The sequence below is a fragment of the Diuraphis noxia genome, unplaced genomic scaffold (genome assembly GCF_037042655.1).
Source record: "Diuraphis noxia isolate RWA-SAM2 unplaced genomic scaffold, SU_Dnox_SAM2 contig0004, whole genome shotgun sequence".
Lineage (NCBI taxonomy): Eukaryota > Metazoa > Arthropoda > Insecta > Hemiptera > Aphididae > Diuraphis > Diuraphis noxia.
In genome coordinates this window covers 21,793,204-21,811,379 of record NW_028301714.1, presented here as the reverse complement: position 1 = coordinate 21,811,379, position 18,176 = coordinate 21,793,204, and the positions used below count along the sequence as shown (strand labels likewise).

General features: G+C 27.4%; 1 protein-coding gene across 3 annotated transcripts; it reads left to right on the top strand.

The window, feature by feature from the left end:
* The first annotated feature begins 1,540 nt into the window (after positions 1-1,540).
* Positions 1,541-16,281, top strand: chico (insulin receptor substrate 1 chico). 3 transcript variants are annotated; one of them, XM_015508612.2, is made up of 14 exons: positions 1,541-2,424; positions 7,892-8,109; positions 8,205-8,413; positions 8,488-8,636; positions 8,712-8,964; positions 9,027-9,113; positions 10,579-10,735; positions 10,807-10,967; positions 11,032-11,132; positions 11,388-11,469; positions 11,537-11,653; positions 12,449-12,722; positions 12,790-13,287; positions 13,510-16,281. In XM_015508612.2, the coding sequence occupies exons 2-14, from the start codon at positions 7,904-7,906 to the stop codon at positions 13,892-13,894; spliced, it is 2,679 nt and encodes an 892-aa protein (XP_015364098.1). In that variant the 5' UTR covers positions 1,541-2,424; positions 7,892-7,903; the 3' UTR covers positions 13,895-16,281. The 3 variants fall into 3 exon arrangements, with proteins under 3 accessions (XP_015364098.1, XP_089081952.1, XP_015364090.1); XM_015508604.2 differs by having other exon boundaries at positions 1,542-2,428; XM_089225826.1 differs by lacking the exon at positions 9,027-9,113 and having other exon boundaries at positions 1,541-2,428.
* Positions 16,282-18,176: the final 1,895 nt, after the last annotated feature.

The following is an 18,176-nucleotide window of genomic DNA, read 5'->3' as shown; positions in this document are numbered from 1 at the left end:
AATGACATAATATAATACATTATGTACATAAAAAAGATAATAATTATTGTAATATACGTACATAATATTGTGATGTGCTAGATACCTATATATGCACAACACACATGCGTGTGCGTAATTTCGATTAAATAATATAGACATTAATATTTTATAGTATTATCTTGCGCGATAGGTGTGTGTCATAATGAGAACACACTACACGACCATCTAAAATATTATCACAATCCTATACATTAATTAATGATTATACAATAATTAATCACAATATTATATTACAGGACATATGTGATTATTAATTATAATATTAAAAAATATTGTTTATTAAGAGACGACGGCGGGGACGCAGAAACAAGAATCGACCAACCGGTAACATTACAGACGCAGAACTGTGTTTGTTGTTGTTGTTGTTGTTATTATAACTTGAAATAATTATTGTCGTGTCAAAGAATTATAATTGTAATATTATTATACTGGGGCTTTACAAACTTGATAGCATAATAAAACGTACACGACGTGCACTTCGAGTTAAAGGTTATTTGGTTTTTGTTGCTTTCAGGAGGGGTTTATTAAGTGTATAGAGAATTCAAGACGTATAAAAAACCGAAGATGATCAAGTAGAACAGTCGCTAATATTAGCTTATCAATATCATTATTATGATGGTCTTCTCTATATTATATTCTTTGGCGTATACCTCCATATTATCCTATAATATACGTATAATGGTATATTATTGTATATGGTATATAGTAACACGGATGTAATATCGCTGTTGATTATGTATAAATATATAATTAACCCATAATAATATACTGATTTACGCGTGTGTTGTTGTACCGGCCGCTGGTTATGTCGCGGAAGAACCAGAGGCGGTTTGAATGTATTATACTTAGTGGTGCAAGAGGCAAGACAATACATATACACCCACCCATCCCCCCTTCATCATAGAAATTACAAATAAATATTTTTTTATAAGTTTATAGTTTATACTATATATAATCTTAACTCTACGCTTTCAACAGTTTCAGCCACGATTATCATTTATCAAATGTCAATGATTAGGTACTTTATTACTATTTATTCATTTATTGAACATTAAAATTAAACATTTCGGTCAGCACATACTCAACCAAGACCAACCCCCCTCCCCCCAACATTGGTGGTGCAGTGCACCAAAAACAGTATACTCAAACCGCTTCTGGGAAGAACAACACGATGATGATGATGAATGATGATAATGATAGTAATAATTATAATAATAATATTATTATTATAACGATCGATATTTATTTATTTGTTATTATTATTATTTTTTTTTTTTTGTGAAAGAGAGAACAGTGCAGCTGACTGCGCAGTAGACCGACAGAGCGAAAAACACACAACGCGGCCACGCCGCTATGGGAAAAATGTTGTTTTCGTTGTAATGTTGTTGTTTGCACGGTTCAACGGTCAACATGACCCGCGCGTGAGAAGGCGGGGATACGCGCGCATGCGCACCACTTGTTTACATCTATAGGAATACGCGCTGATTAATCGTCACACAGACACACACATATACGCACACACCAAATAACAACACACAGTGGTAGTATACTTGTCTATGGTGGCGCTTACGTATCCACATGACTTTTCTGCGGAAAATGTTTTCCATTAACAATAACGATACGGTGAATTCAGAAGTAGTTAAAGTGGCAATAACCGCGTTCTCGAAATCGTCTTTGCCGTCGGTGTGTTTCTCGCGTGTCGTCGTTTTGATTGTTTTTGTTATTGTTGTTGTACTCGTCGTTATCGCCAACTTGCCGCCGCCGCAGTGGTCAGTGACAGAAAGGGTTTTCGCCGATTTCCAATGAGCCCCGTCCGCCGCTGTCGTCGTCGAGGCAGCAGCAGCATGTTCCGAATTATCGTGCTAGACTCCACCACTGACCGTCGTCGTACCGCGTTTTACCCGTAGTGTTCGTTGTTGTTGAAACGATATCGTCTCGTACGCGCGTGTTGTCGTATCGTATTCCTCTTATTTATCGTCGTTTTCGACGCCCTCGTGCTCCGCGCACCGTGTATGGATATATAATTATTTTAAGTAATTTTTTTTTTACGATACACGGGAAACAACAGATTAATAATTCACACCAATACAGTGTGATATTACATTTATACATTTGTTCGTTTGCGATACGCGAGCCGTACGTACCTATCGTGGTGTGCCGTGTGATATAGCTACTGCGACGCACGTTTTCGTGGCCGTGTAATAGACGGCGTGTGCGCGAAAATCGTAATATTATTATTACTATTATTATTGTAGTGCTATGTGTGGCCACGTCGGTTCTAGTCAGTTCGTGTACGGTACAATATTATTAATATTATAGTTCGGAACGCGAAAACCGAGTGTGTTGGGATACGCACATGCGAAAGGAAATACCACACGAGAAGTAGGTATGTTACTTATTGCGTGTTATTTTTATTGCGAGCAATTGTGTAAAAGAATGAAAAAAAAAACGGAACGATAATAACGTAAACAGTGCATGCCCTTGACATAACTGCCCGTTCTTGAATGGATAGGTACCTAACGTATTATTGGTGTAGTGTGGTGTACCTATGCCTATTATTCCCACACTATTATTACACACGCCTACAACAATAACAATGTCGTGTTATAGATTGGATTTTAATGTTGTTTTTATTATTGTTGTCTTCGAAGATGTCTAACTCTATCTCGTCTCGCAAGATATTACCTGACAAAAATTGATTCATTTTTTAATTTCATTTTTTTATAAGTTTTTCCGTTCTTCTATGATACATTTTGTACAGTTATCAATCGAGTCTTTGTATGGTGTTATACACTTATACCTACTTATGTTATTGGAATTCGGTACCTTGTGATATTAAAACATTGTTTTGTACCTATCAGACGGTTGCCGTTCGTGGATTTGTGCTGCTATCGACTGCAGCTATACACTTCACGGTCCATAAATTAAATAATCAATACATTCAATAGTGTTTAACTGATGATTACGCATTTGCTAAACCTATTGATATGTAGGAATAAAATTTTTTTATTAGTTTTAACTCTGTTTTTAATGCCAATTGTAGGTGTCTATAAACCAATTAATGTTGCATTATCATCAGTTGTATGCATTTGACAATGTTGACCTCTATAGCATTTATGAAGTGAATTAAAATTTTTTGCTTTATCACTTTAACTATGATTAATAAGAAAACATTAGCAATTGTATTGTGCCACATAAAAATCTTGCATACCTAGGTATACATCTTAATTTCAAGTGAATTAATGTTTTTTTTTTGATGCATTAGTATAGGTACCTACTATACTTACGGAATAACCTTGATAACAGAATTTCTCTTAAACTACCAGTCCATGCTTTTTCTGTTTGATTATTATTTTTAAATGTTTGTTTTATTGTAAAGCTTAATAAAATACCTATTGTTCCTTAATTTTAAATGATTATCTAAAATCGATCATTAAACTTAAACAAAGATAATTATAATTTGTGTTGCATTGTTTTGTTGAAAAAATAAAATGCATAAGTACAAAAAAAAATTGATAACTATTAGGATGTTTCTGAACATAATGAGTTTTAATGGGTATCACACAAATTTTTTGTTTATATACGGGTTTATATACTTGTTTTGTTTACCTGGAGGTATTTTAAAGTATTGAGATTCTCAACATGAATAATTTTTACTACCCATAAACAAATCTATATTTTGTTTATTCAACTCAAATTATGTATTAGATAAAGTTTAAAATACAATTTTTCGAACCAACGAATTTAATAGTGCATGAATGCTATTGATAATTATATTACTTCTAAACATTCCATCCAATGAGTGGTAGGCACAACTAGGTAGGTTAGGTTAGATAAATATACAATTAATAAATTATTAGAACTGTTGATTAAATTATACTAAGTAAAGTAATATATTTTGTTTGAGTAACAAGTCATTTAATATAATTATCGCTCTAAAAAAGTATTTGATGGTACTGTTGTGTTACAATTTAGGTATAATTGTTTTTTTTCTAAATAATAATTTTTTTTTCATTTTGTAGTTGTATGTATTTAAAATATATTTATAATTTTTCATGATATTTAAAAGTAACATAATCATAGAGAAATCATACTTTTCATTTTTAACATATGCTTATTGATTAATTGTTACATTTTTTATTAATTCTTCAACTTATTGTTGTTTATAGTGTATACAAGTTATAGGTAGGTAAGTAGGTAGATATTTCTATTGCAGTATTTTTTTTTAAACTTTACATTAATGTACTCAGTTCTTCTCATTGTTTATAGCTTTACATTGTTTTTACAATCAAGAATTAAACCTAATGGTTGGTATTGTCATATAATTATTAAATAATCTCTGCTTCTGGCTTATAATTCAATATTTTTGTTTTTATTGATAATAACTGATGGGTAAAGGTATCTTAGATAATAATTGTTAATAATTAATTTCAATGAATATATATTTATTATTTTGTAGGTAGAGCATATAAGTGTACTACTTGATACTTGAGTATTATCATACTAAAATTGTGTAGATTACTGATAAAAAAAAAAAATAAAACAAATACATATTTTGTAATTATCCTCAAATACAAATATGTACTATCTAAATCATTATTGTTCATTTTTGATATAGTTGTATGTGTACAATTTTATTAGGTAAGTCCATAAATGCTATTATAACAAATTCTTAAAAAAAAAATTTCCTCTAGTGAATAATAGGTATTAATAGGTATAAAAGATATGTTTGCGTAATATTGAATATCAATTAAAAATTTAATATTATTTTAGTTTTCATAGTATATTATTGTTTAAAATGTTACTACCTACACATAGTGACACAGATATTTTTTACTATCTTTGAATGTTTAAATTATTTAAATAAAATGAATTTTGATAAATTTGTAAGTATCTAACTGTTTTTTTTTACTTATCACGAGTTTCCACATAAATCATCAAAAATTTAATTCTATTTTAAATGCACAATTTAGCTTCTGGAACCAACACTACACAATATACCTTACCAAATCAATAGCAGATTCAACTTACCAAATCACTTAAGGATAAACAATACTGCACTCCAGACTTTTATGTTGACTAGGAGTTAAATTGAATATGCTTTTTAAAATAAAATTGTATCATCTGCAGAATGAATTCTACAAATCATAGTAACAGCTCTTCATCTATTCAATATTAGTTTTAGCGGATCAACTTATTTCTTATAGATACTTATGTTGCTAAATATGTTGGCCAAGGGTCTGGATCAATCGACCGACAACCAATCAACCGACAGGACAATCGACCGACAACCAAAATACCGACAAGACAATCGATTGACAATAATATAATATATTGTAATTTAATTTCACTTTATATTTATATTCTTGTTTTAAAATCTGTGTATAATGTATAATATTGGTATATTATTGTTAATAATGTATATTACAAAGAAAACGTTTTTTTTTTAAAATTAAAACTAAGCCTCAGAATAATGTGGTTTATACCGAAATTATCGGATGTTAGAACATTTTAGATATAAATATTAGTCCAGAAATGGATAAGCAGTTCCGATTCGTTTAATGTTTTTATCTAATCGAAAAATTTTATCGCACGACAACGAGAACTCAATTAACGCGCGATACCTTTTTCCAACTATGTAAATTTAGTTGATCCGACGAAGATACACGCAGTCTCTGTGCGTATTTTATATAAGTATAATGGAGGATATTGCAATATTCTCGTCACAACAAGGCCGAAAAAAATTAGTAGTAAATGGATATTTGATGGTAAAAGATAAAAATAGAAACAATCTCTTTTACTGGAATTGTGAGAAAAAAGTGCTTTATAAATGTAAAGAACGTGCGTCCACAATTTTAATTGATGGAAGACAAAAGTTAAGAACCAACAACGAACATAACCATGCTCCAGAAACTATTGTCAATCGATTGTCTTGTCTGTATTTTGGTTGTCGGTCGATCGACCCTGTCGGTTAATAGTCTTGTCGGTATTTTGGTTGTCGGTCGATTGTCCTGTCGGTCGATTGTCCATCTCCCGTTGGCCAAACAGCAATCTCTCTGTTCATGAAATTTTTAATATTTTAATATATGTTCATCATTAATTTCAATATTATCTTTATTGTATTAAAATCTGGCACAACTAAAATGTATAAACTAATGAAAACAAATTTAGTCACATCACTATAGCTTTCAAACGGCAATAATCCCATGAGTTACATAGGTATACCAACATATTAACTCCAAATTACTACTCCACTTACTTCAAAATATGTGAATTACTTTAAAGCAGAGTTCTCTAAATGGTCTATATCAACCCCCTAGGGTCGATTCTGACCTGCAAGGAGACCATGTCAACAAAAAAGAAAATTGGGGCTGCATCATATGTAAATAGGGTAACACCCTTGGTTATACTAACATTGAATTATTTTCTATGTTATTATATTTTATTATATTTTCTATAGTTTTAATTATTAAAAAAAAAAAATTGAAATATTGTTATTATTAAATAAATAGAAGTATTAATAAAAACAACGCGTTTTTTATTTTAAAAAAATGTGCTGCATAGTAAATCCTATTCAGGTGAGCAGTTCTGTGTAAGCTTTAAAAACATTAGATTAATTAGTAAAAATATAATTTTAAGGGTCCACGAAAATGGAAAACATTGGTTTGTGGTAAAGTGTGTTCACTTCTATTTAAATTAGACCATCATTCTCAATAAATCCTTTAAATCTGCATTAAACTAAATCTTTTAAAAACTACAAAAACTAATTTTAATATAGATAGAGCATAATTAGATACTATCTAGAACATTGAACTACCAATAAATTATGGTTTTTATTGATATTTTTAAAATCTATCTGGTGAGAAGACTGTGATATCATATTAGGAATGTATTTTCGTTTTATTCTAATGTTCTATAATAAACCATTTATTTTTATCATTAATTGTATTTAAGTTAGATTATTAATTTATATTAGCATAATTTGTACTATTAGTCTACATTATAAAACCAAAAACATATTTTTGTCATTATTGTATTGTAAAACCAGTGATATTTGTTTAATAATAAAATACATTTTTTTTTTCAATTAGGTAATATTATAAAAATACTAATTAAATAATTAAATACAATTTTTTTTTAGTTTACCAGTAACTTATATATTTAAATTTGAATTATTAAATTAACGGGTAACAGGGCCTAGTTTGTTACCAAATGTGTTAAAAACATTTATAGGGTTTATGGTGGGTGGATTATAAAAATTCATTAAATGTGTCATTACTTTTTTTTGCATTGGTTGTACTCTAATCATACTATTAATTATTTCATCAAATTTGTATTAAAATAAAAATGAATAATGATACAGATAATAACTAGTTCCTATTTAATTATATTTATTTAAATGAATCTATTGGCTTATAGCTTGTAACCTGAAAAATAATTGCTGTTTTTAATATCTCGTTTGTTTGTGAATTTCCCATTTCTAACATTTATTGTTTGTTTTGTTAATGATAAGAATTTCATATTATCCCAATTTAATAATTACTAAATGAGTACCTATATATATTTTATTTTTATTTGTTGACCTGTAGTTCAAGCAGTCTTTAGAATGTAATTTCATTCATTTTTAATAATATATCATTTATCTTTGTTAAATGCAATAGTATAGCCTTTAACCTAGCTATTTTTTCATTTTCATTTTTTTTTTTTTTAAACCTATATTTGAGTAATACTTAAATAACTTAACAATGTGTTTTATGGTACCTATACATTTTTTTAGTAACAATGTGACTTATATTATATTTTACAATAACTAATGAATGTGATACCTAATAGTTTTTTTTTTTTTCAGAAATTATTTAAAATGAGCTTATTATTAGCCCAACTTACTGACTCACCTAAGCCTAGAAATGCTATGGCTGGTGTTGTTAAAATTGGATACTTAAAAAAAAATAAGAGTATGAGAAAAAAATTTTTTGTACTTCGAGAAGCGACTGCAGGTGGTGGACCTGCACGTCTTGAATATTATGAAACTGAAAAAAAATGGAGAAATAATGCATTGCCTAAAAAGTATGTTTTACATACTACCTAATTGAATTAAATGTTCTTATATTTTTATCAGCTATATATTATTATATATCCTTTTGTTATATATATTATTATAGAGTAATTGTGTTAAAGTCTTGCTTCAATATCGACAAACGTGTAGATGCGCGTACTAAAAAGACACTTATATGTTTGTACACTAAGGAAAGCTCCTTTTATATACAATTTGATACTGACAAAGAACTTGACGAGTGGTTGGACCTTATGCTAGTTCTACAACGAGCTACAAAAGATTTTGGACCTGGTGTTTCACTCAAAGAACCTTTCGGTATTTAGTGATATAGATTTTTATTATTTTGTGTATAGTGTATTAATATGTTCTAATTACATTTCATTTTGCAGAGCATATTTGGCACATCTCTATACTGAAAAAAGAGTTGGGAATGAATGCAAATTTAATAGGGATGACTGGACTCTGTTTATGCGACAAAAAAGTGAGCATTATGAAGTATCCCACTAAATCAAAAGAACAAAAATCTATGGATATTATGGTATTTATATACATTAATTTATATTTTTATATTTTTAAATCATCAATAAAATTATATTTGTTTTATTTATTAAAGCTGTCTAGTATTCGTCGTTGTGGGGCTTTGGGTACATTTTTTTACATGGAAGTAGGACAAAGTTCTCCATTTGGTTCTGGTCATATATGGATGGATACATGGAATAGTGATGTGGCAACTAGTGTTCATGAAACTATAATGGGTGCAGCAAGTCGAAATCATGACCCTAGATTTAGAATGAGATCATCGTCATTTAATGAAGGATCAAGACTAATTAACTGTCCAATTAGACAACGTTCTAGTTGTTTTGATGGTATGTTTTCTATAAAGTTGATCAAATTTCCTGTCATTAACTGCTTGATAATAACATTTTAGATGAGAATCACCCTAGGCTTCGGTATAAAAATAATAGTCAAAGTTCCTCAACTTTAAATAATGGAAATGTTGATTTAGCTCGTGCAGGTAATTTAATTTAAAATATTGGTAACTTGAATGTTTATGGCGAGACTATTTAAATGTACAATCTATTTATATTTTACGTTAACCTATTTAAGATTTTATGATTGCAAATTTTAAATGGTAACTATTTTTTTTATTCTTATTGGTATGTATATTTTTTTTTAATCAGTTTTATAAAAATTATAGATCAAAAATTAAAAGTATTGTAATTTTCCTTCCATTTAATAAGCATTATTCATTGTATTTCTTATACATATTGTATTAATAAAAAAAGTTTATAATATATAAGATTAAAAAGTAATTGTGAATACCTAAGTTAATTATTTTTGGTAATAGAATAACTCAATTGTAGTTTCAAAAGGGGTGACAAACCATTTGAACGCTACGTGGCAAAAATTACCTTTTTTTTTTAATGTGCCATGAAAAATACTATACATTATATAGTATATTGTAAAAAAAAAATTACATATATTTATGTAATAAATATATTTTAATTTATTGCGTGCCCTCAAAATCTTTTCGCTTGCCATATATTTACCATCCCTGCTTTAAGGTAAAATGGTTTCCCTACATTTCCTAATGTTTTCTTAAATGATTGGTAAAAATAAATTAACTAAACTAAAACTCTTCAAGTTATCATTCTACTAATGTTACAATCATATTAAATATTTATAATTTAATTTTTTTTATATACACTGAGGTTTATTAAAAAAAAAAAAAAAAAAAAAAATGAATTTGCAAGTTGAATATTATTTATATTTAAAGTTTGCAAACAATATTCTTAAAGAGCTATTTATAGTCTGGTATTTGTTATCTGTGTCTTACAAGTGTGAAACAAGAAATATATGCTCAGCAGATGACGTTTAGCTTTGTTAATTTAAAAATGAGAGTGAATCAACTTTCCTTAAAATTTATTGGCCAGTACCATATCTGTTTTTAATTTTTATTTGTAGATTTTTTACAATAATTTAATTTTTTAACAAGTTTTTTTATACATAATATAGTGTAAATTAAAAATATCAATACTCATTTATAAACTGAAATCATACAAAATCACATACAAATATATATAATGTTTTCACAATAAAGTTCTGTTATAGTTTGATTCACTCTAATTTTTAAACTAACAAAGGTCAACACGATTTGCTAAGTGTGACTTTGTTATGTTATACACTTGTAAGACAGACAACAATACCAGTGATACATTCTCTTAATATAATATCATTGCTATATTAGATTAAGAGTAATAAGGGTGCCTTCAGCTCCTATAAAAATGTTGTTACTCGAGTAACTCATCAACAGTTAAAGACAATTTATTTTAAATTAAGCATTTTAATTTTCATGTTTTTGATTTATTATTATTTTTATAATTTATATAAATTTTACATTAAATTAGTATAAAATTTGATTTATTCTTAGTAAATGGTTTGTAATTTGTTAGTAAATTGGTTTAATTTCTTATTTTTAGGATCAGTTAGACAGCGTTGTGATAGCATGCCATTGCGACCACGCACTATTAGTGAAAACATAACTTCATCAACCCGTTCTTTCAATGGGATTTTATCTCCAAGACAAACTTTCCACAAAGGTTGCAATTGTGTTTCTGCATCTTCATCATTATCAGCGTATGTTACAAATTATTGGCTTTAAAAAAAAAATTTAATATATATATATATATAAACAATGCTTTATTTAGGTTTAATGATTCTAATTTGGGTACCTGGGATTCATCACTTTCAAAATCTATGGATACCACAGATGGGATATCTTCCTTTTACTCTAGTCTAAATGACCACCGGTCTGCAATACTTGAGGAAAAACAAGAAGATTTTGTTTCTTATACTCCATTAGACAAAGGTATTTTTGTTATTTAAGGTTATTCATTTTATTTTTTAAAACTTCTATATTTCTTTCTTTATAGAAGAAGATTCTTTAAGACAAACAAGTGACAGTAACGTTAATAATAATATTAACTTGATTAACAACAATATTGTTGGTAACAAATCCAGTTCCTCTTCTCAGGTTAGTTTTTATTTATTAAAAATCATTATTAATAACGATAACATAACCACCAAACATATTTCTTTAAAAAAATTAATAAATTTTAATTTTGAAATGTTTATTTTATACGTTAATATTTTTACTTACTTATATTATTATTGTTTGCAACTATAAGGATAATAATGGTTATTAAGTTAAACATTTTTAATTTAAAAATATATTTTAAATTAGATTACTTAGCATTGTTTACTAATATTTTAATTTTTATGTAAATAGGCGGGTTCTTGTTGTGATTCAAATAGTCCATATGGCTCACCCATCAATTTAGATGATGCATATGCTCCTTTAAACCCTTCTGGTTAGTAAGCAATCTTATTGGTACAACTTGTTTGTTCATGTTACTTTCAATAATTTAAATTTATTAGGTACGTCTGAAACATCTCCACCACCAGATGGATATCTTCCAATGAAACCAGGATACACTTTTTCTAGTAATTGCGTTAATGTTATGCCACTGGAAGGAAATTGTAATTCTAAACAAGGTAATTTTTTTAAAACACTTTTATAGATAATTTGGTACCAATAAATAATGATAGTTTTAAAATAATTTAATTTATTTAAATTCTAATTGTGAAATAAGTATGAAAAATAAAAAAATAAATTGTTACAAATACTTAAAACTCTGTCCTAACTTTTTTCTATCATTGCATGAATCAACTAAGAAAATAAGTATTGATAGTTTTAAAGCAACATTGTACATGTCAATTGGATAATCATATTATACAAGCGGGTCAGAAATTTTTATTCAAATATATTGGGTGGGAATATCATAAAACTCTTTGAGATACCTTCTATTTCTATTTCTAAAAATTTCTGATAAGCTTTCATACTAAGTATTGAATAGAAATTTAATTATAGTGCATTCCAACAAAATAAATTCAAAACATTTCATTCTTTTATAATATAAATAATCATCAATATATTATAAAGATAAATATTGTTAAGCTAGTGTTAATCAATAACAATAATATAAATTGAAAATTTTTGAATATTTCCATAAGATGCTGAGATGTCTCAAATAGTTATGTTTCATAATTTTTTTAAACAAAACTAAATAAGATAAATAATACTTTGTTATAGATAATTATTTAATTTGTAGCTTGAATATGATTTGCAAATAATTTATTGAGGGGGAATGCAAAGTTCATGGTCATTGTTACTGTAATGGTAGTTATTAAAAAATTATTTTGATTATTTGTTAGTTAATTCAGTATGATACATTTTTTTAAAGAAAATATTACTAATAATTTTTCTTTTATTACATTACATTAAAATAGAACCTACTGAAATGCCTCAAACAGAATTTGAATCACCTGAAGGCTATGTTCCTATGGCACCTGTGGGTAGAATGTCTGATTATGTATCCATGGATTGTAAGCAAGGATCTATTGAATCTGGAACACCTTCTACAGACACTCGTTTTTCTGACATACACTTGGATAAAGTGTGTGCATACCTTACTCCATCTGAAGACGAAGGACCTATTGAAAGGCCTACTCGAGCTTATTCTGTTGGTTCTAGACCAGATGGTTTAAGAGAAAAAATCGACAAGTATATATATTGACAATTCATAAATGTAGATTTATAATAAAAAACAACTATTCATTTTTATTTTTAGAATTAATGCTGATCGAACAAGAACACGTGCGTTTTCTGTGGGCAGCCGTGGTCGATTACCCCCAACTGGGTTACCTCGGAATGGTTATCAATCTGGTTCGACAAGTATGTCTGAACATAGTGATGGTGGCGATCGAATGGAAATTGATTTTAGTTGTAATTCAAAATCACGTCGTCATTATTCAGCAACTTGTCGCACCTTGTCTATTCAGCCACCAGCAGATTTATCACCAAGGTCATCACCTAAACTTTGTCCTTCTCCTGATCCATCATTTACTCATAAATCAACTGGTCGTTCCCCTCCAAAATCTATAGTGTCTTCGGTAGATATTAAAAGGGCACTATCTGGAGCTGTTCATGGTATTTCCAGATCACCTCCATCATCTTCTCATACTTATTTGTCACCTACGTTGGAAAGAGTTTCAGAGGTGCCTGGTATTGAACTTGTTGATAGTTACACACCAATGAAACCGAGCCAAGGATTATTTCCTTGTGAAAAGTATGTTAATATAATTTTAAACACGCATTACTTTCATAGCATATGTATGATTAATTATTTTTTTAATTCTTAATTATGTTAATATAATATACTTATTGTTAGATAAAAAAAAAAAATTTATTAGAATTATTGCTTGTTAATTTTATCATGTTATATGTGTAGTATATTGTGTATTCTAATTGTTGTTATATAATAATTACAATTTTGTTTTATTTTCTGTAGTACAACTACGGTAGCAGAAGATTCAAATAAAAAAAATTATGTAAATGTATGGGAAGCAGCAAGTAGTACGTTTCCAATCATGAAAATGATTGGTGGTTTGAATTGGAAAAAAAACAAAAAACGAAATACAGCTCCAGTTATTGAACAACTTTTGCCCATGGCTAATGAAGGCGTTGATGAAGTAGATGGTTATACTACTATTAGACCAGGTGTTCAAACAATACCGGTACGCGAACAACAGATCGGTCAGTCTTCTGAAGCAGTGTTAGATGCCATTTGTGATGAACTTGCGGATCTAGTATTTACAGACCCACCTCCTATTGTCACATATAATTCTCAGAACCACTCTAAGTCAGATAACTCTGTTACTTCACTGGATGGGTAATTATGTAATTTGTTTGTAGTTAGTGTTGTAATATGAATAATATTTTAATTTAAACTCATATTTTGTATACACTGGTAAAAAGGTTTATCTCAGTGGCAAACAAAATTGTATATATTTTTTTATGTATAATTTTATTGTGTTGTTCTTTATATTTTAATTAAATAAATATTAATATTTAGGGAAAAGTATATGTTAATATATTTGGCATCTAAAGTATAATATTTTAGGAGAATTTTATCCAGAGGTAATTTTTCTAATGATATTTCAACTCTAATGGAGAATTTTTATTGTATCTAATGTATTTTATTTTTTAGTGAATATGTTACCAATTTAAACCAGTATGAACTGAAACATAAATATAATTTTTGCCTTTTACGCTTTAAATTTTTAATAAAAAAAATTGATGAATATCAATTGTTTATTGTTATTAAAAATACTAAGTTACTAATTTTTTATTTGATATGTAAAATAGCTAATTTAATCATATTTCAATATATTATGTTAAAAAAATAAAGATAAAATAGTTTAACATAGTGAGAACTAGGTTAAGATATTGTGTCCATTAAACGAGGAAAATTTAATAATGAAGAAGTTATAAGACTTTCATCCATGTAGGGTAACAGTCAAAGTGGTAGGCCAAAGATGAATGAAAATGGATGTTATTAATGTCTCCCTTAAGAGTGTTTGTGTAGAGTTTTTAGGAAATGGCAGTTTTCAGAGAAACATAATCTTAGTAGCTAACCCTGCTAACCCCAATTATGTTTTATGTAAAGGTGGTAAAAAAATTTGGAAGTTATGTTGTATTGAACTACTAACAGTTACATGATTGGTATTTAATTTTATAAAACAAATAATAATTACCACTTTGTATAAATATTTATATTATTTTAAGTTATAATTAAATTAAATTATAGTTTAACATAAATGTGTATTTATACAAAAATAAATATAGAGATGTAAATATGTGCATGCTTGCATGTATGTGTGAGCATTTATTTTTATTTGCAAAAATAAAAATCTCCTTATGACCAGACGTCAATGAATGCAAATAAGACTGAAGAACCACTCTGGGATATACTTAGCTAAGTACTATATTTAATATTATGTTCTCTATAGAATTTCTTTAATTTAAAAAATGTTTTCATTCGAGCTGATTTTTAATTTGTTATCTAACAAGGAAATAAAAATATTTAATATATGATAATAATTATAAATTCAATTGGTGTGTGTGTGTGTGTGTATGTGTATGTGTATTAAATTAATTAAAATTTTTTTTAATTTATTGATAAATAATAACGCTATTTATGGTTTTTTTGGTTGACCATTAAAAGATTTGTACCCTACATCACTATATTTAGAAAATGTGTTACATTGTATTATTCTGTCTTCTCAATGTTATTTAATAGCTGATTGTCTTTATTATAAATTTATGATGAATAAATATTTCATGTTTTGTGTCACAAAATAGATCAATTTTAAATATACTCCAAAAAGTAAAAAATAATTGTTTATAGACCATGAGAAAGATTATGATATTTGATTGTTGTTTAAAAAAAAAAAAATATGAGAAAGTTTGTTTTTCACATTTTTTTGAGCAATACTCTACAAAAATAAATTATATTTTGAATGAACTAATTATAGAGCAATGAAAAATAATTTTCTCAAAAAAAATTAAATGTAAATAATTTTTCACGACGTCTGTAATTATTATTATACATTCAGTACTGCCACTATTATAAGAAGACAAAATTGTCTACCCATCTAACTACTAAAATTAAGTTCATGTTTTATAATTTTTGTTCTTAAAATATAAACATTATATATTGTATAATATTATGATTCTATTAAAGTGTGTTTAGTCTTATAATTTAGGTGAAGATATTATTAGTAAATATTAAATAATATTTATTGTTTACTTTTTGTCTTTATTCTTTTATAGATAAATTTTGTTGTAGCAAGTATTAGTTTAAGGGAATTTCAGTTTTTTTTTAACTTTTTGGTTCTAGCCTATAGGGGTTATTGCCAGTTATTATTTACATGAACAACTGTCTTTTTTTAATTATTTTGCTCACATTCCTCAATTGTTTTCTTAATATTAATTATTTTGTTTAATGCTAAATTTTGAAAATAGAAAATGTTATACGAACACACGCCTTTAAGAATTAATTTGTTAAGTTTGACTTTTTTCTAAAATCTTATCTTGTGATCACTGTATTTACTATTTAAATATATTTATTTCTTAGATAAAAAAATTATAGATAAAATAATTGAGAATTATCAATTTTGTAAAATTATTTATTTTGTAACAATACCCTTATAGTATTGTTCAAAATAGTGAAACAAACTTGTTTTAAATTTAATGCAATAAAATACAGTGTACATTTGAATTTAAGACTTATTTCTTATTTGTTATTTTGAAGAATTTTAAAGTATGTTTTTACAATATCATCTAGTTGGTATTTTCAAAAAATAATAATATAATTGAAAGCACGTAAGTATTATAATCAAGAAGGATTTTATATTTTTAGAAGTAAATAAATTCAATAAAATTATGTAAATGTGAGTATTAAAAGATTAGCAAAATTAATTATTATAATATTAACATCATTGTCATTTTCCATAACCGTCTATTCTGTTAAATATTAATTAATTGTAGAGACAGCTGCCAAGGTAATCACTAACCACTAATCTGTATTATTAATATTATGTGTCCATGATGTTAATACCTTGACAATTAATTGTTTGCGTAAACTTATATCTAAAAGTAATCGTGTAGTTACAATATATATTGCATAATTATGTTTACTTTTAAAAGAACATTTATTTAATATACTTTTAGATTCTTAGCTTTAAATTTTTCAAATCTTTTTGAGCTATTTATAGGTATGAGAAATTAAAAAAAAATTCCGAAATTATTTTTCAGTAAGAAATTTCAATAAGGTTTCTTTTAATACCTGATATTTCAAATTTTAAGAGAAGATCTCACAAGTTTTTTAATCTTTAACATACAAAAAATGTTCCCTATTATAGTCATGTGATACTTTCGGTTTTTATATTCAACTATTAAATTTGATTGTATTAACAAGTGTACTTGGACGACATATTATCTTCGTCAGAATCGTTTTAAGTATGCAATGATTGATCATGGAATGCATTACATCCATTACATTGACTTGCTTGACAACTACTCTACAGCAGAGCGAAATCCACTTGTCCCAGGCCACAGTACTGGAAATAAGGACCCTGCGGCCTGCACTTTATTCGTTTTTAAATTACAATAAAATATCAAAAATTAATGGTAATTTGTCAGTTGTTACTGTTGAATATTCAATATTGTAAACATTTTAAATCCAAATATACTTAACGATAAGATTTTGAAAACACTTGCGTTTAATTGTCTATTCAATTTTTTATGTATTTATCAAAAGATAATTTTTAAATAATCTCTTACTCATCAATAATTTGCAAATTTTAGCTATTTTGATGAATTTCAGAAAAGATTCAGAAGTCAATAATGACGACAACACACGTCATAGCAAATACAATACATTCGTCCCTTATGCTCAGAATATCAACATAAATTAAATATTGAAGAGTTACCCTTTACTACTTTATTGTTTAATTGTATTCGTTAAAAAAATATGTTATTCATGTTATGTGAAATAGAAAAAATGTTTCCTATATAAATTGTCATATTCAATGCTCATAATGAGATCAAGTACTGGACTTCAGGTTATTATAATTACTAAAGGTATGATAATTTGGTAAAAATGATGGTTGAGTAAAAAATTTCCAATTTTCTATCAAACCATCCATGAGCCACGAATCACGACTTCAGACTTAAGCATATTAGTATGGTACAGAAGTCTGTCATGATAAAATAGTTAAATTTTACGGCCACAATCTATAGAGTGTAATATGTACCTACTAAATCTTATTTTTCAAGAAAGATGTTTGAAACATTTATAAACTAATATAAATTACCTATGTGTAGAGCATGAACTAAATAATAAATATACTCTTTTTCATCGCAATACGCTCCAATTATTCGGACAATGTTATGGGTACATTATTTCCATAATCACTTTCACTACCTCCGAGTCATAATGGCCATAATAATAAGATAATATAATGAAATATTTAATATTCTGGTGGGTATACCAAGACGTGGCAAGTCGCGAGCGCCATATAATTATAGTTTAGAATAGTATAGTTCGTGCTTTAGAACAAGAAGTTGGCTAAAAGATGTTATCTTAGTCCGTGGTCGGACCATCTGGTCATC

Coding starts and splice junctions, on each gene's coding strand:
- chico (XM_015508612.2), top strand. CDS start 7,904: ATGAGCTTATTATTAGCCCAACTTACTGACTCACCTAAGCCTAGAAAT. Junction 8,965..9,026: donor ACGTTCTAGTTGTTTTGATG/GTATGTTTTCTA, acceptor ATAACATTTTAG/ATGAGAATCACCCTAGGCTT. Junction 10,968..11,031: donor TTATACTCCATTAGACAAAG/GTATTTTTGTTA, acceptor CTTTCTTTATAG/AAGAAGATTCTTTAAGACAA.